Source organism: Neomonachus schauinslandi, chromosome 11 (assembly GCF_002201575.2).
Source record: "Neomonachus schauinslandi chromosome 11, ASM220157v2, whole genome shotgun sequence".
Taxonomy (NCBI): Eukaryota; Metazoa; Chordata; class Mammalia; order Carnivora; family Phocidae; genus Neomonachus; species Neomonachus schauinslandi.
In genome coordinates, this window is record NC_058413.1 from 36,033,107 (window position 1) to 36,057,069 (window position 23,963).

Sequence of the window (23,963 nt, forward strand, 5' to 3'; positions counted from 1 at the left end):
CTCCCTTTAACAGCATCAGGCCACACAGTGATTATGGATGATGAAAGGTAGAGACGCTAAGAATATGCGGTCAAGAGTCTGGTCTTTGAAGGCAAAGTACCTCGCATTTTTCACATAAAAAAAAAAAAAAGAGGTACCAAGAAGTCAAATTACTCAGTCACCAACATATAGGTGATTTGCCAGTGAAGGAACCCCAAATCTAGACTTTGCCATCCAGACACAAATGCAATGATCTTCCCATTATAATAAATTAAAAGGGACTAGGTGAATAAAATTAGGTCTAATAAAACAATCACTCATAAGCTCACTATCTTAATACAATACTATTTTAATTTTGGTACATTAACATAGTATCATTTCCATGTGCATATGTATTTATATACTAAGTCCACTGCATACACATTATTTTCCATTTTCCTTTTATTTTATTTATTACAAAACTAGGTTATTTCATGGCATGAGGCCTTGTATATGCTTCAAAATCATCTCGTGGCAGGGAGGAGCAATTGTGAAGGAAACAAGACTGTCCATGAATTAGTATTCTTTGAAGCTGGGTGATGGGTCTATCCTGGGGTTCGTTATACTTTTCCATCTACTTTTTTTTTCCTAAAGATTTTATTTATTTATTTGACAGAGAGAGAGAGACAGCGAGAGAGGGAACACAAGCAGGGGAAGTGGCAGAGGGAGAAGCAGGCTTCCCGCTGAGCAGGGAGCCTGACGCGGGGCTCGATCCCAGGACCGCAGGATCATGACCTGAGCCGAAGGCAGCCGCTTAACTGACTGAGCCACCCGGGCACCCTCTACTTTATTTGTATATGTTTGAAACACGTGTGAGAAACAAGGAAAGATGTTTATAAGCTTTATATGTTGGAAAATATTTTAAAGGCAAATTAAAATATACACTATTATTTGTGTGGCGACCTACAGCGGTGACTCCATTGAGACATGCTGCCCGTCAGTGCCCTGACCTACCTTAGTCACTGCATTCATCTTCCTGTGTTTACACATCGCTTCAAATTCCGGTCTCAGCTGGAGCTGTTGTTGCTCCTCTTCGAAATCCACCAGGTCCCACTCATATTCCATTCTGGCCTGTCGCTGTTTCCAAAACTCCAAAAACAATGTGACTGTAGACAAAGAAATGTGTAAAAACAACTGTAATCAAAGGATGGAGAAATAAAGTCCATAACAAAGTAATCTGGGGCTCTTTTTTTTTCCCTTGACTTTAAAAAACCATGTTGGCTGAATATGGTTCTTCTGTCACTACTATGTTGGCTTAATAGCAGGTAATAACATTGAAATAATGCATATATAAAAACTCCAGGGTGCCTGGGTGGCTCAGTTGGTTAAGCGACTGCCTTCGGCTCGGGTCATGATCCTGGAGTCCCGGGATCGAGTCCCGCATCGGGCTCCCTGCTCGGCGGGGAGCCTGCTTCTCCCTCTGACCCTCCCCCCTCTCATGTGCTCTCTCTCATTCTCGCTCTCTCAAATGAATAAATAAATCTTAAAAAAAAAAACTCCAGTTAATTTCGTAGCAGTCCACTCAAGAAAAAAACATTTCAGGCACGTTACTCTAGTCTGAAGTAATATTTAAACTTAATTTTTTACTAAAACCTAGCTTTGGCTCGCATGTTTTTTGTTTTTTTTTTTTTAGCGAAATCATTCAAGTGATCATACCAGTTTTTCGGGCTTAGGTAAATTTAAGGAAAACATGAGAGCCACTACCATAGCACAATCTCTGTCTCTCTATCTCTGTCTGCCTGTCTCTCTTCCTCTCTCTCTCTTTATATATATATATACATATAATTTTTAATAAACTTCCAATTGCATCATAACATATTTACAGAAAAGTACATAAAACACAATGGTACAATTTAAAGAATTTTCACAAAATGAACATTCCTATGTAATCAGCATCAATATCAAAATATAGAACATTACCAGAACCCCCAGAAACACTCCCTTATGACTCTTCTAAGATGTAAGTATAACTAGTATCCTAGCCTCTAATATCATAGGAGAGTTTCACCTGTCTTTGAACTTTTCATAAATGGTGACATACCATAGGTAGTTTTGTGTTAGGTTTTGTTTTGGTTCAACTTTTCTTATAAACTGAATCCATATATTGCTGTGTATAGCAAAAGTTCATTTATTTTCATTGCTGTGTAGTATTCCATTATTTATGTAAATCACAATTTTGTTTATTCTCAGGTTCATGGGAGTTTCAGCTATCACCAGGTTTTTTGCTATTACAAATAGTGTTGCTGTGAATGTTCTTATGCATATCTACTGGTGGGCATATGAATGCCTTTCTCTTGGGTATATATCTAAGAATGGAATACTAACACAATCAATATTAACTTATAATTTTATCACCTGTGATTCAAATTTTAATGTTTCATCTGACACATTCCCTGCTTACTTTTATTATAATTTTTAATTTTTTTTTAATTTTTAATTTTTTTTAATAGGATCCACACCCAGCATGGAGCCCAACACGGGACTTGAACCCACAACCTTGAGATCAAGACCTGAGCTGAGATCAAGAATCGGACACTTAACTGACTGAGCTACCCAGGTGCCCCTTTTCCTCCTTTTAAAAAAATTTATTTTATTGTAAGAACAGTTAAGCAGCTTTCTACCATCTTAACAAATTTTAAGTCTACAATACCTTATTGTTGACTATAGGCACAAGGTTGTACAGCAGCTCTCTAGAGTTTCTTTATCTTACTTAACTGAGACTATATGCCCATTGATTAGTTACTCCCTTTTTCCCTCACCTCCACTAATCCCCAATAATCTCCATTCCACTCTCTGATTCTATAAATGTGACTATTTTAGATACTTCATATAAATGGGATCAGGAAGGATTTCTTTGTAACTGGTATAATTTCACTGACCATAATATTTTCAAGGTTCATCCATATTGTCACATATTGCAGAATTTCCTTCTTTTCAAGGGTGAATAGCATATCAAATTATATACCAACAGTATGTGGTGTATTTATATACCACAATTTCTTTATCTATTCATCTGTCAATGTGGACATTTAGGTAGTTTCCACCTTTCGCTTATTGTGGATAGTGCTTCAGTGAACATAGGAGTCCCAACATCTCTTCAAGATCCTGATTTCAATTATCTGGAGTAAATACTCAGAAGTGGTATTGCTGGATATAGCAGTTCTATTTTTAGTTTTCTGAGGAATTTCCATACTGTTTTCCAGCTGTACCATTTAGCATTCCCACTAATAATGTACAAAAATTTATTATAATTCTCCACATCCTCACCAGCTCTTGTCTTTTGTTGTCTTGGTAATAGCCATCTTGACAGGTGTGAGATCACATCTCATTGTGGTTTTGATTTGCATTTCCCTGGTAACTAGTGACACTAAGCATTTCTTCATATACCTATTGGCCATTTGTATATATTCTTTGGAGAATGTCTATTTGAGTCCTTTGTCCATTTTAAAATCAGGTTATTAGGGTTTTTTCACTATTTTTTCAAAGATTTTATTTATTTGAGAGAGAGAGAGAAAGAGAGCGAGCATGAGTGGAGAGGGGCAGAGAGAGAGGAGAAAGAATTTGAAACAGACTCCAAACTAAGCACAGAGCCTGACATAGGGCTTGATTCCACGACTGCAAGATCATGACCTGAGCCGAAACAGAGTCAGATGCCTAACCGCCCTGGGTTTTTTCACTATTGAGTTTCAGGAGTTCCTTAAGTATTTTGGAGATTCACCCCTTATCAGAGATATGATTTGCAAATATTTTCTGCCATTCCATGGGTTGTCTTTTCACTCTGCCATTTTCTATGCTGCACAGAAACTTTTTAGCTTGATGCAGTCCAACTTGTTTTTGGTTTCTGTTACCTGGGCTTTGGTGTTATGTCCAGGAAATAACTGCCAAGATCAATGTCATGAAGTTTTTCCTTAAATTTTCTTCGAGGAGTTTTATATAGTTCCAGGTCTTACATTTAAGATTTTATCCAATTTTCAAGTGATTTTTGTGTATAGTGTAAGATAAAGATTCAATTTCATTATTTTGCATGTAGATATCCAATTTCTCCACACCATTTGTTGAAGAGACTATCCCTTCCCCATTGTGTATTCTTGGAACTCTTGTCGAAGATTAGTTAACCATATATGTATGGGTTTATTTCTGAACTTTATTCTGTTCTACTGGTCTGTATATCTGTCTTTATGCCAGTGCCATATTGTTTTGATTACTGTAGCTTTGCAATTTTGAAATCAAGAAGTGTGATGTCTCCAGCTTTGCTCTTTCTCAAGACTGACCCAGCTACTTCATGACTCTTGTGATTCTACATGAACTTTTTCAGTTGTTTTTCCCATTTCTGTTAAAAAATGCCATTGGGATTTTGGTAGAGATCATATTGAATATTTAGATCACTTTGGGTAGTATGGAAAAATTAATAATATTAAGTCTTCCAGTCCATGAGCATGGGATGGCTTATTATATTATTCCTCCAAATATTTAGAAATATAGATATTGTTTGCTTTGCATGGTTATAGTATGCATGTTCCAGTTTCCATGGGTTAGTTATATAACACAAGTCCCCCAGCATGACTCAAAGTTCAGGTACTGCAGTAAATTAATTGTGAACTGTTGCATAAAGTACAAATTTTGCTGTTAGTTCTTCAAACCACAAATCACTATATAAATAGCAGATGTATATCATGATTAGTGACCAATCACATCACGTTAAATGCTGCTGGTGTTTGAACCACTACATATCTGTTACTCCATTAATGCACAGAGAGCAAAGCATCCATTTGTGTTTTCTCCTTGTCTTCCATGTGACATTTTACAAAAATGGTTATCAAAAGATAGTACTGATCAACAAGGACGAAAGTATAGCAAGGAATAAAAAGTGATTAACAAATAAAACATAAATGGAGTTACAGAATAAATAGAGGACTCTGAGACTATTGACACTGCTGCCATTTGAGAGACTACACATATAGCCAGAGAAATCTAGCAAAGGCAATCTTACTGCCATAAATGAAGAAAGCAGTTGTGAGGAAGAGGATGATGTCCCACAGGAAGTGACGTTGGCAAAACCTTCAGCTTAAAGGGACTCTCAGAGATGGTTCATTACAATGAAGGCATAGAGGATAAGCTAATGTTCACATCAGATTGTTCTATCCTTTCCCACCCTTTTTCCCTATCAAAATCTTATTTTTAAAAAAAACCAAAACAAATTCCATATCTTCCATAGTTATCTCAATTCCTCTAGTCAAGAAATAATTCCTTCCTCCTCTGTACTTCCTCAGCACTTAAAATTTAATGAGAGCATGTATTGGATTCTGACCAAATTAGATTGTGACCTTCTTAAGAACAGGTTATATTTCACTCATTTATTTATTCACTTTTTAATTTAATACTGACTGAGACAGATGGCTTTTACTCATTTATTCATTTCTTTACTCATGTATTCAGTAGATACATTGTTACTAGGAGAACAAAGTTTTAAGAGCATAGTATAATTAAGCAGTGTTTTAGTATTCCAATATTTACCTGAAGGAGATCTACTTGCACACTTAGAAGCTGCTTCCTAAAGGTTTGGCTTCCCTAGTCAGGCTGCATCTAGGTGCTGATTGAGATCTTCCCCCTTTGGGACACTGACAGGTCTTAGCATACTCCCAAATACTGGGAACCACTAAGAACAAAGAAAGCAGTGGAGATAATCACAGAGTTTACAGAGATGACCAAAGTTCAGACTGGATTGATCAAAAAGATTCATCTCCTATACCAGATCACATGGTCAGGACTGGGAGAGGTAGTTGTTTTATCTAATGCACAGAAACCAACACAGAGAGACAAAGCAAATGAAGAAACCCAGAAATATGTTCCAAACAACAACAACAAAACAAAAAGAAAAAGAAAATAAACCTCAGTAAAAGACCTTAATGAAATGAAGATAAATGATTTACCTGATAGGGAGTTCAAAATAATGGTCATAAAAGATGCTTACCAAGGTCAGAAGAACAATGTGTGAACAAAGTGAGAATCTGAACAAAGAGACAAAATATAAAAAGTAATAAACACAGAGAGCTGAAGAATGCAATACTGTATTTAAAAATTTCAATAGAGTGATTCCACAGAAGATTAGATCAAGTGAAGCAAGGATCAGCAAAACTGAAAACAAAGCAGTGATGAATTCAATCAGAGGAGCAAAAAGAAAAAAGAGTGAAATCAGCTTAAGGGACTTATGAGACAATATCAAGCTGACCAACATTTATATTACAGGCTCCCAAAAGGAGAAGAGGGTAAGAAAGGAGCAGAAAACTTACTCAAAGATATAATGTTTGAAAACATCCCTAACATGGTGGCGGGGGTGGGGGGGGCGGCGGAGATATATCAAATCCTGGAAGCCAAAAGCATTCCAAATGAGTCCAAAAAGACCCACATTACGAGACACTATAATTAAATTCTCAAAAGGTAAAGGCAAAGAGAGAATCTTACAACAAGAGAAAAACAACTTGTTATGTACAAGGGAAACATCATAAGACTATCAGCAGATTTTTCAGCAGAAACTTTGCAGGCCAGGAAGAAGTGACATGATATAGTCAAAGTGCTGAAAGACAAAAACTGCCAACCAAGAATATTCTAACCGGCAAGCTCTCCTTCAGAACTGAAGAGGAGATAAAGAGTTTTCCAGACAAGCAAAAGCTAAAGGAGTTCATCACCACCAAGATGGCCTGGCCTTATAAGAAATGTTAAAGGGACTTCTTTGATATGAGATAAAAGAATGCTAATTAGTAACATGAAAACATATGAAAATATAAATCTCACTAGTAAAGATAAATATATAGTTATATATAGTTAAATTCAGAATACTTTAATGTGATGGGAATGGGTAAGTCATTTATAAAACTAGTATGAAGGTTAAAAGACAAAAAGTAGTAAAAATAACTATACAATAACTGGTTAATGAATAAACAAGATAAAAAATGTAAATTGTGACATCAAACGCATAAAAAACGGAGAGGAAAGTAAAAATACCAAACTTTAGCATGCATTCAAAGTTAATCTGTCTTGGCTTACCATAGACTATTACTAACTATAAGATGTTTTATATAAGCCTTGTGGTATTCACAAAGCAAAAACCTATAACAGATACCTAGAAGATAAAAAGAAAGGAATATGAGCATACCATTAGAGAAAATTATCATTGCCCAAAGCAGGAGGGCAAGACAGGAAGGAACAAAGAAATTATAAAACATCCAGAAAAAAATTAACAAAATGGCAAATGTAAGTCCACACCTACCAATTATGACTTTAATGTAAATAAACTAAATTCTCCAGTCAAAAGTCTTGGAATGGCTGAATGAGTAAAAAACAAGACCCAACTATATGTGAACTGCAAGAGACTCACTACAGCTTTAAGGACATACATATTGAAAGGGAAGGGATGAAAAAAGATATTCCGTACAAATGGAAACCAAAAGAAAGCAAGGTTAGTTATACTTATATCAGACAAAATAGACTTTAGACAAAGGCTATAGTAAGAGGCAAAGAAAATCATTATATAGTGATAAGGACTAGTATTGTTCCTTTAACCTAGAATGTGTTAAGGACTCAAATTTGGCCACGATCCTCAAAAAGCAAAGGTAAACCAATTCACTATTAGAGTAAACTTTTCCCAGAGAACTGATGGTAGCACCTCTTCACACACACAAAGGTCTGTATGTTCCACATATGGCGGCTTCTCTGTGATGAAATAGAAGGTTGCAGTGGGTGCACAATCTCTCTCATTGGAAACAACCGCAAACTATTGTATTTGCTGTAACTGGTGCACCTCTCATGCACTATTGATTCTGAGTAATGATAGAGGAAGGACTTGGCAGCCGTAGGATAAAGATATAGCTGGACTTAGCAAAGTTGGGGTAATTAGAGGATTGTTAGTAAGATTTCTCTGTCCTCCGTTCTTTAAATCTAGGCTGCTCTCTTCACATAGCAGCTCTGCATTTAGCTCTGCTAAATCCCTCTGCTTCACACCCATATCCCCATGTTTTGGTGTCTTTTTGCCTGGATTAAGCTACCCTTGTTCTCTTGCCCAGTTTTTAAATGTACATATTGTTGAAGACTTTTTTTTTCAAGTTGGAAAGAAAAAAGTATATTTTTTCCCAGAGTCCCCTGAAATTTGGGACATGTTTTAGAAGTCTTCAGGCTTCCTCCTGCTGAGTTACTCTTACATAAAATATTTTCCTCACTGATGGCAGGAACAACTTCATGACACCTCTGTTTCTCATGTAAAATGAAAAAGATGAAATACTGGGACATTTCCAAAATTAAGGGGAATTCTACTTTACATGGAAGATTTTTAACAAACGGAACTGGAAGCTGGAACCAGAATTATACACAGGAAATTTAGATTCAAACATGGATTTATTAGCCCTCAACAGTTGTTGATTCTTGTTCAACTTTGTGCCCATGATTCAATATCATCCAGCCATTTTTATGTGTATTTATGTGTATTCTTTCCTGCATTAAGTACTTATTGAGCTGGTTTTTTTACCATAGTGCTGGGAGACAGTATGAGCTGAATGCATACAAAGTTTCAAAAATGATATTATCTCTCAGAGAAATAAAGAGATGATTAATAAAGACCTTTTCGGACCAAGGACCAAGGACTACGACCACCGATGTAGACTCCATCAGTGTACTGATGCTAGCTAGCAAAGACACAAAGGTCCAAAATCACCTTTGGTATATAAGGTATGCCATCTGTTATATATATGTTATACAGATGGGTCACATAACACATAACCTGGAGAAAGTTGTTTTTTTATATGACTATTTACTCACCCCAAATTCCCATGAATATTGCAAAGAACACTGTTGACTCGTTATCAAATAAATGGGAGATCTGTAAAAACAGCAATAACATCACAAAGGCTACTTAGTGTATCAAATGCGATACAAAAAGAGAGAAATTCCAAGTCTTTTCATCGTTCCACAATGCATACATACCTTTGAAGCCAAACACGTGGTATTTAGTCTCCAATAATCACACACTTGATCACAGAGTGGACACATGATAATCTGACCTCCAATTGTAGGGTCACAGATCTCAGTGCTGCAGAGGGAACAGCAAAGTTATTTTCAAAGTGATGTGTTTTCAGGTGACAGAACCACTGTCTATACAGCTTCTCACATATGGCGGAGGGGTAATAAAGCAGCAATTTCTGTCGTTGGTCAAGTCATGTTTTGAGAAACAGAATATTTACAGCTGATCATTAAAAACAGATTTTCCATAAAGCACCAGGTGAGGGGCAGCTGTTACGTTTTGTTTTGTTTTGTTTTTTTCTCTCAAAAATATCAATTATCTGCCTGCTATCAGGAAACCTTCTGAGAACATGCCAGGGAAATAATAACAACAGTCTCAGTATAACAGCGAGATGTTCTCTGTTTGGGCAATTCAGTTGCACTCACCTGCTTGAGTTACCATCCATTGATAATAAGCCGTAAATGAAACAAGCTAAGCCAACTATAGCTGCAAAGGACAGCATTTCGGTGTAAAATCCAAGAAAGACAAAATACATGGCAATTTTTTCTCCAAAATAATTCCTATGAAAGAAGGTAGAAATAAGATCAAAGGTTAGAAGAATGATACCATCCAGAGAGCTTTGGTTTTGTATTCAGACAAGACCTATATTCCTGGCTCCTTTGCTTTCTAGCCCTGCAATTTTGGTAAAGTTACTAAACTCTCCTCACTTTGGTTTCCACAACACAAAATACAGGATGATGCTTATCCACAGAACTGGTATAATGACTAAAGGAGATAGCACATAAAAGTCAGAAACCAACTGAGTATAAGTTAAGTTTTAATTCTGAGATAATAAGGTAATTTGAAAAGCTTCTAAGTTTTAAGGAGAGTTTAAATGTATTGAAATAAACTGTAGAACGTTCTGCAGTGTAACTTCCAGCAATTAAGATCAAATCACATTCACAATGTGAATGGAGTTTGGCTTTATTTATCTTTCTAATATAAAGAAGGTACTCTGACCACATTAGACAAGGTTCTATGTATAAGCTTCCATCTTCCTGCAATTTTGGATCTCTGATGGATGTTTACAGGGTTGTGAGATGGGTAGCAAACCAAGGAATTAAAAATGACCACGTAATAAGAGTTCCGTAAAATACGCAGTTCAGTTCTTGCTTTACAAAAAGTTAAAAAGTTACAGCATTACGTGTCCTAAGTGTTTAAGTCTTACCACCAAGGTTTTTTTTCTTGTTTCTGTTTTTGTTTTTCAGACCAAGTCCCCTTTAAGGAATCCCTTATGGAATCCGAGAATATAGTTTTCTCTGTCTCAAAAACCTCATTTTTTAAAACCAGATTAATCCTCCTATTCATATAGAGTTCGGCTTATCAAATCTGTGAAACCTTTCCACAGTTTCCAAGGCAGATAGATATGATCCCTTCTGGGTTCTAATAGCATGCTATACCACCATCTATTACATCACTTAATATTAATTTATAATTTCCATACATGCTCAAAAATACAACTCTGAACATAAGGGTATAAACTTAATTTCCCAATATTTACATATTTCCTTGTATTCAGTACTAATTTTATTGAGCCTCATATTCTTCAAGTACTCAAACGTCCTAATCTTTTCTAATTAAAATAGGCATCTCGCTGCTTATACCATCTTTCATTCTTTTCACTGATTATAAACATTTTTGCACTGTTGTTTTCTCTTGTTCTGTTCCTCAAATCACTATAAACTTGAAATTAAATTAAAACTCCATCGTAGTCCCTTGTTAATTTGCCACTCCCAAATTCTTTAGGCTCACTTACACTTAGGATAAGTGAATTTGTTTTTTTCTTTTCTTTTCTTTTTTGCTGAAAAATACAGCAATTACTTCAATACTGCATAATATAAAAATCTTTTTTTTTTTTAAAGATTTTGTTTATTTACTTGAGAGAGAGAGAGAGAGAGCACTAGCCAGGGGAGAGCCAGAGGGAGAAGGAGAAGGAGACTACCCATTAAGCACAGAGCCCAACACATGACTGGATCCCAGGACCCTGAGATCATGACCTGAGCCGAAGGCAGATGCTTAACCAACTGAGCTACCCAGGAGCCCCAAAACATCAAAATCTTTTAATAAAGGATAAAAATATTTGATTTTGTGGAGTTTACTATTCATCAAATCTATTTCCACTTGATGTTTTAAAAATTACAAAACCAATCATTTTTTGAAGTGAAGATATTAATATTACTGCTATAGATTTAACCTAAATTCTTTGGGAATTCATAAAGAAACCAGATATTTCAACAACCTTAATTTTAAAGAACTACCTTTTTCTCCCTTTTAAATTTCAAGACTCTTACTCCTTGAGAATTAAAAAAAAAGTCTTCAAGAATTCCAGATTTTTAATTAGTATTAAAAAATTCTTTAAAAGAGAAATTCTCAGATGAGCATTTATTATATATGGAATCATAGAAATTATTTTACTAAACTTTCGATTTGGGAAGCTTAACAATCACAGATTAACAACTAAACCATCTCTTGCAAATGTAAAATGCAAAAGACATATCTCAGATTTGTATTATGGCAAAAATGTACACAGTAATGAAGTAACATTTAAGATGTTAAATTATCTCATTATTCATAACAAAGAAAATGGGAGAACTCTAATAATATGAGATAGTCTATAAAGACCCAAATATAAAGAGAACCTTTCTTTTGAGTATTTATTTTTAGAAAAATGAGCCTTATATGCATACCTACAGTATTTCTTAATCTGCCCATTTTACTTACTAGACTTTGAACCCATTTGTAGCCCCATAGCATCTAAACAGCACGTTGACAGGTAGGAGACATTCAATAATATTGTTTGTGAGATCTGGTGAGAAGGCATTGGTCTAATTTTGTATTTCCAAGACTTAGTCTGAGCCACAGCAAATAATCAAAAGAATGATGATATAACTGAGCTGAGTATGGGCTTGAGGAATGAGCAAACAAATGCAAACATTTAATTAAAAGGGATTCATTTTTATAGTGAATTTATGGCATCTGAGACACTTAGCTATTACATTTAATAACATTTGAATAGCACCATTATATTCAATATAAATATGTTTATTCTAAGCTATTTACTATATAGGCATATATTAAGTATTAAACCACTCAGAATAGGTGATATCAAAAGAAAAATAGAGAGAGCTCTTAAATTGGAAAGAAAAAATAAGATCAGAGGGCATGTAACACTGAAGACTGATAAACCAATGATGGCAACCTCAGTATTCCTACCGTTTCTTTAAAAATAAAATCTAATATGACAAAATGATCAGTACCCAAAAGACAGCAAAACTATTTACAAATGTTTGAACATGAAACTAAAGTTTGGTGTAGAGGTAACATGAACTATGTGAAATCTCAGAAATCAGACTCCTAAATTCTAAATCTCTTTCTAGCCATCCCAAGGCATCCTGTCTTCCTTTTTATTTTTTTTTTGAAATTTTCCATATCCAATCGTCCACTAAATGCAATAAATTTTGTTATAAAAATCTTTTTCTAATCCATAGTCGCCTCTCTTTTCTATTACCAATATCTTGCATGTGACCATCAATACCTATTCCTGAAAATTTTTAATAGCCTCCTTACTTCTCTGACCTCAGTCTTGCATCCATCTCTCAACTACCTTCCTTATTTCCAATGAGGTGATGGTTCTTTTTTTTTTTGTAGTTTTTAATTTTATTATGTTATGTTAGTCACCATACAATACATCATTAGTTTTTGTTTTGTTTTGTTTTTTTAAGATTTTATTTATTTATTTGACAGACAGAGAGAACAAGTATGTAGAGAGGCAGGCAGAGGGAGAGGGAGAAGCAGGCTCCCCGCTGAGCAGGGAGCCCAATGTGGGGCTCGATCCCAGGACCCTGGGATCATGACCTGAGCTGAAGGCAGCAGCTTAACCGACTGAGCCACCCAGGTGCCCCACATCATTAGTTTTTGATGTAGCGATCCATGATCCATTGTTTTCGTATAACACCCAGTGCTCCATGCAGTATGTGCCCTCCTTAATACCCATCACCGGGCTAACCAATCCCCCTTCCCCCCTCCCCTCTAAAACGCTGTTTGTTTCTCAGAGTCCATAGTCTCTCATGGTTCATGTCCCCCTCCGATTCCCCCCCCCTTCATTTTCCCTTCCTTCTCCTAATGTCCTCCATGTTATTCCTTATGTTCCACAAATAAGTGAAACCACATAATTGACTTTTTCTGCTTGATTTATTTCACTTAACATCTCCTCCAGTCCCATCCATGTTGATGTAAAAGTTGGGTATTCATCTTTTCTGATGGCTGAGTAATATTCCATTGTATATATGGACCACATCTTCTTCATCCATTCATTTGTTGAAGGGCATCTCGGCTCTTTCCACAGTTTGGCTATTGTGGACATTGCTGCTATGAACATTGGGGTGCATATGGCCCTTCTTTTCACTACATCTGTGTCTTTGGGGTAAATACCCAGGAGTGCAATTGCTGGGTCATAGGGTAGCTCTAATTTTAAATTTTTGAGGAACCTCCACACTGTTTTCCAAAGTGGCTGTACCAACTTGCATTCCCACCAACAGTGTAAGAGGGTTCCCCTTTCTCCACAACCTCTCCAACATTTGTTGTTTCTTTCCCTGTCCATTTTGGCCATTCTAACTGGTGTAAGGTGGTATCTCAGTGTGGTTTTGATTTGGATTTCCCTGATGGCTAATGATGATGAACATTTTTTCATGTGTCTGTTAGCCATTTGTATGTCTTCTTCAGAGAAGTGTCTGTTCATCTCTTCTGCCCACTTTTTGACTTGATTATTTGTTTTTTGGGTGTTGAGTTTGAGAAGTTCTTTATAGATTTTGGATACCAGCCCTTTATCTGTAGTGTCATTTGCAAATATCTTCTCCCATTCTGTGGGTTGCCTCTTTGTTTTTTTGACTGTTTCCTTTGCTGTGCAGAAGCTTTTTATCTTGATGAAGTCCCCAAAGTTCATTTTTGCTTTTGTTTCACTAGCTTTTGAAGATGTATCTTGAAAGAAGTGGCTGTGGCCGATGTCAAAGAGGTTACTGCCTATGTTCTCCTCTAGGATTTTGATGGATTCCTGTCTCACATTGAGGTGTTTCATCCACTTTGAGTTTATCTTTGTGAATGGTGTTAGAGAATGGTCGAGTTTCATTCTTCTGCATGTGGCTGTCCAATTTTCCCAGCACCATTTATTGAAGAGACTGTCTTTTCCATTGCATGTTTTTTCCTGCTTTGTCAAAGATTATTTGACCATAGAGTTGAGGGTCCATATCTGGGTTCTCTATTCTGTTCCATTGGTCTATATGTCTGTTTTTGTGCCAGTACCATGCTGTCTTGGTGATCACTGCTTTGTAATATAGCTTGAAATCAGGCAACGTGATGCCCCCAGCTTTGTTTTTCTTTTTCAACATCTCCTTGGCGATTCGGGGTCTTTTCTGGTTCCATACAAATTTTAGTATTGTTTGTTCCAGCACTTTGAAAAATGTCATTGGAATTTTGATCGGGATGGCATTGAAGGTATAGATTTCTCTGGGTAGCATAGACATTTTAACAATGTTTATTCTTCCGATCCATGAGCATGGAATATTTTTCCATCTTTTTGTGTCTTCTTCAATTTCTTTCATGAGTGTTTTGTAGTTTCTAGAGTATAGATCCTTTACCTCTTTGGTTAGGTTTATTCCGAGGTATCTTATGGTTTTTGGTGCTATTGTAAATGGAATCGTTTCTTTAATTTCTCTTTCTACAGTTGCGTTGTTAGTGTATAAGAAAGCAACTGATTTCTGTGCATTGATTTTGTATCCTGCCACATTACTGAATTGCTGGATGAGTTCTAGTAATTTGGGGGTGGAGTCTTTTGGGTTTTCCACATAAAGTATCATGTCATCTGCGAAAAGAGAGAGTTTGACTTCTTCTTTGCCAATTTGAATACCTTTTATTTCTTTTTGTTGTCTGATTGCTGTTGCTAGGACTTCTAGTACTATGTTGAACAACAGTGGTGAGAGTGGGCACCCTTGACGTGTTCCTGATCTTAAGGGAAAGGCTCTCAGCTTTTCCCCATTGAGGATGATATTCGCTGTGGGTTTTTCATAGATGGATTTTATGAGCTTGAGGAATGTTCCCTCTATCCCTATACTCTGGAGAGTTTTAATCAGGAAAGGATGTTGTATTTTGTCAAATGCTTTTTCTGCATCAATTGAGAGGACCATATGGTTCTTCTCCCTCCTCTTATTAATGTGTTCTATGACATTGATTGATTTGCGAATGTTGAACCACCCTTGCATCCCAGGGATAAATCCCACTTGGTCGTGGTGGATGATCCTTTTAATGTATTGTTGGATCCTATTAGCTGAGATTTTGTTGAGGATTTTGGAATCCATATTCATCAGGGATATCGGTCTGAAATTCTCCTTTTTGATGGGGTCTTTGCCTGGTTTGGGGATTAAGGTAATGCTGGCCTCATAGAATGAGTTTGGAAGTTTTCCTTCTGTTTCTGTTTTTTGAAACAGCTTCAGTAGAATAGGTATTAATTCTTCTTGAAATGTTTGGTAGAATTCCCCAATGAATCCATCAGGCCCTGGACTCTTGTTTTTTGGGAGGTTTTTGATCACTGCTTCAATCTCGTTACTGGTTATTGGCCTATTCAGGTTGTCAATTTCCTCCTGTTTCAGTCTTGGCAGCTTATAGGTTTCCAGGAAGGCCTCCATTTCATCCAGATTGCTCAGTTTATTGGCATATAGTTGTTGATAATAATTTCTAATAATTGTTTCTATTTCCTTGGTGTTAGTCGTGATCTCTCCCCTTTCATTCATAATTTTATTAATTTGGGTCCTTTCTCTCTTCTTTTGAATAAGTCTGGCCAGTGGTTTATCAATCTTATTAATTCTTTCAAAGAACCAGCTTCTAGTTTCATTGATCTGATCTACTGTGTTTCTGGTTTCTAATTCATTATTTCTGCTCTAATTTTAATTATTTCTCTTCTAATGTGTGGCTTAGGCGTCGTTTGTTGCTTTTTCTCTAGTTCTTTAAGGTGTAGAGTTAGTTGGTGAATTCAGGATTTTTCTAATTTTTTGAGTGAGGCTTGGATGGCTATGTATTTCCCCCTTAGGACCGCCTTTGCAGTATCCCATAGGTTTTGGACTGATGTGTTTTCGTTCTCATTGATTTCCATGAATTGTTTAAGTTCTTCTTTGATTTCTTGGTTGACCCAAACATTCTTGAGCAGAGTGGCCTTCAGCTTCCAAGTGTTTGAATTTCTGCCAAATTTTTTCTTGTGATTGAGTTCCAGTTTTAGAGCATTGTGGTCTGAGAATATGCAGGGAATAATCTGAATCTTTTGGTATTGGTTGAGACCTGATTTGTGACCCAGTATATGGTCTATTCTGGAGAAAGTTCCATGTGCACTCGAGAAGAAGAAGAAGAAAAATTCTGTTGTTTTAGGGTGGAATGTTCTGTATATTCTATGAGGTCCATCTGGTCCAGTGTTATCATTCAAAGCTCTTGTTTCCTTGTTGATTTTCTGCTTAGATGATCTGTCCATTGCTGAGAGTGGAGTATTGAGGTCTCCTACAATTAACGTATTGTTATCAATATGACTCTTTATTTTGGTTAACAGTTGGCTTATGTATATGGCTGCTCCCATGTTGGGGGCATAGATATTTACAATTGTTAGATCTTCTTGTTGGATAGATCCTTTAAGAATTATATAGTGTCCTTCTGTGTCTCTTATTACAGACTTTAGTTTAAAATCTAATCTGTCTGATATAAGAATTGCTACCCCAGCTTTCTTTTGAGGTCCGCTGGCATGGAAGATAGATCTCCATCCCTTCACTTTCAGTCTGGATGTATCTTTAGGTTCAAAATGAGTCTCTTGTAGACAGCATATGGATGGGTCCTGTCTTTTTATCCAATCTGCAACCCTGTGCCATTTTATGGGAGTGTTTAGGCCATTCACATTGAGAGTGATTTTTGAAAAATTTGAATTAACTGTCATCATGTTGCCTGTGAAGGTGTTGTTTTTATAGATTGTCCCTGTAAATTTCTGTCGTAGATCACTCTTGGGGTTTTTCTCCTTTTATAGAACCCCCCTTCATATTTCTTGCAGGGCCGGCTTACTGGTCACATATTCTTTCAACTTCTGCCGGTCGTGGAAGCTCTGCATCTCTCCATCCATTCTAAATGAAAGCCTTGCCGGATAAAGTATTCTTGGCTGCATGTTCTTCTCATTTAGTACCCTGAATATGTCTTGCCAGGCCTTTCTGGCTTGCCAGGTCTCTGTGGATAGGTCTGACGTTATTCTGATGTTCCTCCCTCTGTATGTAAGGAATCTCTTCCCCCTAACTGCCCTTAAGATGGTTTCCTTGGTTCTAAGATTTGCAAGTTTTACTATTACATGCCGGGGTGTTGGCCTGTTTCCCTTGATCTTAGGAGGGGTCCTCTCTGCCTCTAGGACTCGAATGTTTGTTTCATTCCCCAGATTAGGGAAGTTCTCAGCTACGATTTGCTCAAATACATCTTCTAGCCCTCTCTCTCTCCACTCCCTCCAGGATTCCAATTATTCTGACATTGGAACGCCTCATGGTATCACTTATTTCTCTGATTCTATTTTCATGGATTCTGAGTTGTTTTTCCCTGGCCTCCTCTTTTCCCTTTTTATCTATTATACTGTCTTCCAGATCGCTTATTCTCTCTTCTGTCTCAGTTACCCTAGCTGTTAGATTATCTAGATTGGATTGGATCTCATTGATAGCATTTTTTTTAAAAGATTTTATTTATTTATTTGAGAGAGCGAGAATGAGAGAGAGTACATGAGAGGGGGGAGGGTCAGAGAGAGAAGCAGGCTCCTCGCCGAGCAGGGAGCCCGATGCGGGACTCGATCCCGGGACTCCAGGATCATGACCTGAGCCGAAGGCAGTCGCTTAACCAACTGAGCCACCCAGGCGCCCCTCATTGATAGCATTTTTAAGTTCTGCCAATTCACCTTTCATTTCTGCCCTTAGAGACTCTATGTTGCCATTAACTGATTTCTCCATTCTAGCCATTGTCTTCACAATTGCTAGCCTGAATTCCATCTCTGACATCTTGGTTATATCTGCATCCATTTGTAAATTTGCAGCGTAAGTCATAATCTCTGAGTCTTTTCTGTTTTGGGGGCTCCTCCTCCTAGTCATTCTGTTGATGGGTGTTTGAGGGAATGTATAGAGTCCAAATTATTGACCAGAACCCAAGCAAGATGCACCTGTTTTCTTGGGAACTTAGGGTTGCTGGCCTCTTGTTTTCCCAGCCTGTCTTCTGTGGGAGGGGACTGCCGCGCTGTTACTCAGGCAACCCTGTTTGGGCGGAGTTGCCCTGCGCCCCTGTGGCGGGGGATGGGCTCAGTGGGAATCAGTCTTTGGGGCTTTTGTTCTCTGGCGCCGTTCTCTGGCGCCTTTCCCTGGCGGCTTTCCGCGTCTCTTCTGCGAGTCAGAGCAAAAGAGACCGTTTCCAACCCTCTGCCTCAGAGCAGAGAGACCGCAGTCTGTTCTTCAGTGAGCTCTCCAGGCCACACTGTCTCGGTTTCTTTCCGTGCTGCTATAAACTGCAGCGTCCTGGGTTGTGCCCCCCTCCGCAGCGCTCCTAGTCCTGCCTCCAGTTTGGGGCCTGTCTCTGCCCTTTGTGCTTCTAAAACTGCCAGCCGCTTCCAGTTCACGCGCGCGTGCGGCTCCGCCGCTCAGGGTTTCCACCCCGGGGGTTGCAATTCACCAGCGCAACCCCAGCACACCAGGTTTCCGTCTCGGAGGCTGCAGTTTGCACGCGCATGACCGTCACTCCAGTTTCTGTCCGGGGGGCTGTGGTTCGCATGCGGGCAACCCCACCAGTCTGGTTTTCCACCCCAGGGGCTGCCCTAAAGTCCTTTCCCGACACTACCAGTCTGCGAGTCTGTGCCCGTCCCCAGTGCGCGAGGCTGTCACTCACCAGCGGGGTAGGATCCCCACGTCCAGGCACCCTCCCGCTGCCGTTTATCTTCCGATATCTGCCCGCAGAATCACAGCTCTCCGCTTCGTACCTCAAAACCAACCACCTGCGATATTCTGTTTGTAGAGATCCAGATCTTCTTACATCTCAGGCTGGTTTCGTGGGTGCTCAGAGTGGTCTGGTAGATATCCAGCTCAATTCCGGGGACCAGTTGAAATAGGGTCCCCTACTCCTCCGCCGTCTTTCCCCTCTCCCTGAGGTGATGGTTCTAAAGCAAAAACTGAACCATGTCCTTTTCCTGCTTCAAAAAGGTTTTTATCCCTTCTTTTAGCAGTGTTCTGCATGATGTTGCTGATAAACATTCAAGTCTCGCCTTCTTCTACTCCTATATGAAGAACTAAACGCCCAGTGTTCCTCCTCAGCCCAGTGCTCTGCACTACGTCTCTCTGCCTGAGACATTCTTACCTAACTTGTTTACTTTGGAACTTACTACTTATCTTTCAAGACACAGCTCAAGAATAAGTGCTGTGAAACTTTCCCTGAACTTGTCACAAAAGTAGGTGCTTTTTCATCCGTGCTCTGTTCTTTCAGGAGTATCGCTCTGTTATAATTATTATAAATTTGGGTGTCTTCCTGTGAATATATTCATAACCATCAAAACCATGTTCTGATTATCTTTGTAGCCCTACTCTCTTGCCTGGTATCTAGTGATGTTTAATAAATGCTCATTAAAGGAACCGTGTGCATTGTAATCATGCACCTATGGACAATTCCTTTCTCTTTTTAAGGATGTTTTTTATTTTTATCATCTTGCTATCAAGTGCTACCAAGTCTCTAAAACTTTTCCTAAAACCATAAAATCAACAAGGAAAAGAAATAAAAGCACACCCAATACAGGCCTTCAGCATCATGACAGAGAATACCATGATCTTCAAATTAACTATAAGTAAAGAAAAAAACCCAGTTCCAAGAGAGGACCTGCCACCTGTTGTCACAAACCTGATGTACCAGAGAGCAAGGAAGAAGATGCTTAAGAAGTTCCAGTAAAAAAAAAAAAAATGTAAAGTAGGGTACAGACATTAAACAAATACAGACAAAATAACCGCCAGGGGGAGAAAAAGATGTAACTAAATGTCATAATACTGAACACATTTTGGGATAGGGTAATCCACAGCACTGGCCAAAAGGAAGGGATCTGAAAATAAGCAGGAATGGAAGCCTCAAAGAAGCAACATTTGGGGGGGGAAGAGTCACATGTAAATGGTGGTACTCCTTAAAGGTGTGGCAGGAAAGAGAAAGAAGAAAATAAGAGGGATCCTATAGATCCTAGACAATAACCACACACCATCATCCATAAAAGAAACTGCATGGAATAGTAAAGGGCTAGCAGAAGAGTGCACTCTAATGCTTGAAACACTATGAGTTAAATACAAATAGACAAAAGCAGACCATGTCTATACAAAACTATATTAGAAAAACCAACAATGTTAAACAAATAATTTCAGCTAATGAATATTCTCCCAAAGGAACATAAGAAATAGTGGAATAAAACACTACAAACTGAATTAAATTTTCTCAAATAAATAATTGAAAACATAAGAAAATACCAGAAATATATAAATAATAAGTGTGGGAATTGGAATAAATAAAACAAGAGGTGAAAGAACTCCATAAAGAGAGGAAAAAGAAAAATTGCAAAAGGTTGTATCAGAATTGATGCTGAAATTATGAGGTATTCAAAAGGGAGACTAAAGGGACAATTAAGTGAAAATCTAATAAAAGACAGTAAGAAAAACAGGAAACCTATCAGAAAAATGAAAATGACATGGAGAAGTAAAAAGAGTCTCAGAGAAATCGTTTGATATAAAGGCAGACAAAAAAAGACCAATATACATATAAGTGGAGTCCAAAGAAAACAAAAACACTGGAAAAGATCTGATATTTTAAAATTATAATCCAAGAACACTTTCCAGAAGAAAAAAAAAAAAATAGAAGGTATGCATTGAAAGGATCCAGTAGGAACCAGGAAAAACTGACTTAGAACAATCACCTCCAAAACACAACGTGTTAAAACAATCAGATTTTAAAACAAACGAGCAAGCAAACAAAACTCTCAGAGCTTCCTAGCAAAATGATAAAGTAATGTTCAAGGACAAAACAATTTTCTACTCATGAGGACACACTGGAGGCATTTCCACAAGGCAAGGACACCCACTATCTCTACTACTATTTAATATTGTTCTGGAATTACTAGCCAATGCAACTGAACAAAAGAAAATAACTGGAGACCTAAGAATTGGTAAAGAAAAAAGTAAACTATTTCTATTTAAAAATGACAGGGTGGGACACCTGGGTGGCACAGTCAGTTAAGTATCCAACTCTTGGTTTCAGCTCAGGTCGTCATCTCAGGGTCATGAGATCAAGCCCCACATCAGGCTCCTAGCTCGGTGTGGAGTCTGCTTGAGTTTCTCTCTCCCTCTGCCCCTTCTACTCATGCATGTGCTCTCTCCCTCTCAAATAAATAAATAAATCTTTTAAAAAATAACAAATAAATAAATAAATAAATAAGACATGGTACTATACCTAGATAACCTTAAAGAATCAATGAAAAAACTAATTCAATGAAGAATTCATCAAGGTGTCAGAATATAAAATTAAGATGCAAAAATCAATAGCATTCAGTATATAAATAAAAACAAGTTAGAAGATATATTATGAGAATACATAATTTATAATAGCAACAAAAAAATATAAAATACCTAGCATTAAACCTAAGAAAGTTGCCTAACCTATACAAAGAAAAATCTACAAGACTCCTGAAAAACCCAAAAGTACGCTTGAACAAAGACATCTTTTCCTTGACATGCCTTCTCCTTGATTAGGATGACTGAATTATCATCAAACTATCAGGTCTATCTAAGTTAATTTGTAAATTTAATGTGATACCCAAATACCAACAATCTGTTTTTTAGTAAAGAGCTAACCAAGTTGATACTAAAGTTTATATGGAAGAATAAATATGCAGAATGTAAAAGGAAACACTAAGAGTAAAACCTATGATGAAGTATTAGCCCAACCAGATTCTAAAACATACTACATAGTACTACATAGTAAAACATATGTAGCAAAGGTGCTATAATGAAAACAGCCTGGTACTGATACATGAGAAGCTAGTTAGATAAAAGGAATAAAACAGAGTATCTAGAAAGAAACTCCATTGCATAAAGAAATCTAGTTTAAGATAAAGGTAGTACCTCAAATCACTGAGACATCAATAAACTTCTTAATAAATGGTGTTGGGACAAATAGATAAAAGTAGATCTACTCCTCACATGATATGTACGAAAAATTCTAAATGGATCAGGAATCTAAACACAAAAAATGAAACTATGCAAGTAAAAGAAAATGTAGGAGAATTCCTCTATAATTTGTGTGTACAAAAAAGGTATTGTCTGGGCGCCTGGATGGCTCAGTCGTTACACATCTGCCTTCGGCTCAGGTCGTGATCCCAGGGTCCTGGGATCGAGCCCCGCATCAGGCTCCCTGCTCAGCAGGGAGTCTGCTTCTCCCTCTAACCCTCACCCCACTTGTGCTCTCTCTCTCTCTCAAATAAATAAATACAATCTTAAAAAACAAAGCATTGTCACTAAAAATCCAAAAGCAATAAAAATTTTGATAAAGTTGACTTCATATAAAATAAGAAAATACTTCTACATAGCAAAAACCAAACAAACAAATAAAAACAAAACCCATATACAAAGTCAAAATGCAAATGACAAACTTGGAGAAAATATTAGGAATATGTATTATAGATAAAGGATTATAAAACCTCAGTATATAAAAAACTTAAAAACACTAAAAAAAGAAGGAAAAAATTCTATAGAAAAATGGACAAAAGGTATGAATATACAATTCATTAAAAAGCTACAAAAATGTCCCTTACCATATGAAAAGATGTTCAATTTCATGCATATTAAGGGAAATACAAATTAAAACTACACTAAAATGCCATTTCTAACCTGTCAGCTAGCAAGAATTAGAAAACTTGACAGTGCACTCTGTACTCTCATACATTGTTCGTGGGAATTCCATATAGTCCAATCCCACTGAGAGGGAATTTGGCAATTTTAAAAAAATTTTATTTATTTATTTATTTATTTATTTATTTTTAAAATTATGTTATGTTAGTCACCATACAGTACTGCATTGCATGGAGCACTGGGTGTTACACACAAACAGTGAATCATGGAACACTACATCAAAAACTAATGATGTACCGTATGGTGAATTTGGCAAATTTTAACACAACTATATATGCACTTACCCTGCAACCCAACAATCTCACGCATATGGATTTACCCTGAAGATACTCCCAACAATATGTCCAAGGACACATAATGGTGTACCATAAAGCAGAAAAATGAATGACGATGTCTCCATGAACTCATGCATTGATCTTCAGGATATACTGTTCAGTGAAAATAGTAAAGTGCTGAAGAGTCTATACAGAATGCCACTTTTGTTTAACAAGGAGAAATTTTAGAGAATACATACATCTGCTTCTTTTGATAAAGATAAATCAGGAAACAATGAAGTTGCAAGCTATAAGGGATAAGGAATGAGAGAAGCGGGCAAGAAATGGGTGAAAGGTACCTGGGAAGGAGTGCCGCTCCCCTGGGTTTTAACTAATCTTGAAAACAAACTGAAATAAGCCTTATTATGCCAAAAGTGAAAAGGGTAGAGTTTTGGGGAGGAAAAAGGAGGAATGTTAGAAAGACATGGGATCCAGTTCCAAGGGCTTTGGCGAAAGAATAATGAGGGACAACTAGTAAATGTGGAAGGAGTGCTGCAGTTGGAAACTCATTTTGCAACCAAAACAGTGAATACTGGTTCAGTTGAGAATCATTCTGTATGCTAAGTCTAGGGAGAAATTGTAATGAGTAACACAACTTCCCACAGATTGTTTATTACT

At 37.3% G+C, this 23,963-nt stretch overlaps 1 protein-coding gene across 1 annotated transcript in view; it reads right to left on the reverse strand.

Annotated features, from left to right (window-relative positions):
* Positions 1–23,963, reverse strand: part of ANO5 (anoctamin 5) — a 106,766-nt gene that overhangs the window by 22,720 nt on the left and 60,083 nt on the right. Inside the window, exons 8-11 of the mRNA XM_021685862.1 lie at positions 9,454–9,588; positions 8,992–9,097; positions 8,827–8,887; positions 973–1,124 (exon numbers count right to left, since the gene is read on the reverse strand). Of these exons, the coding sequence (XP_021541537.1) occupies positions 973–1,124; positions 8,827–8,887; positions 8,992–9,097; positions 9,454–9,588 (454 nt within the window). The remainder of the gene's footprint in view (positions 1–972; positions 1,125–8,826; positions 8,888–8,991; positions 9,098–9,453; positions 9,589–23,963) is intronic.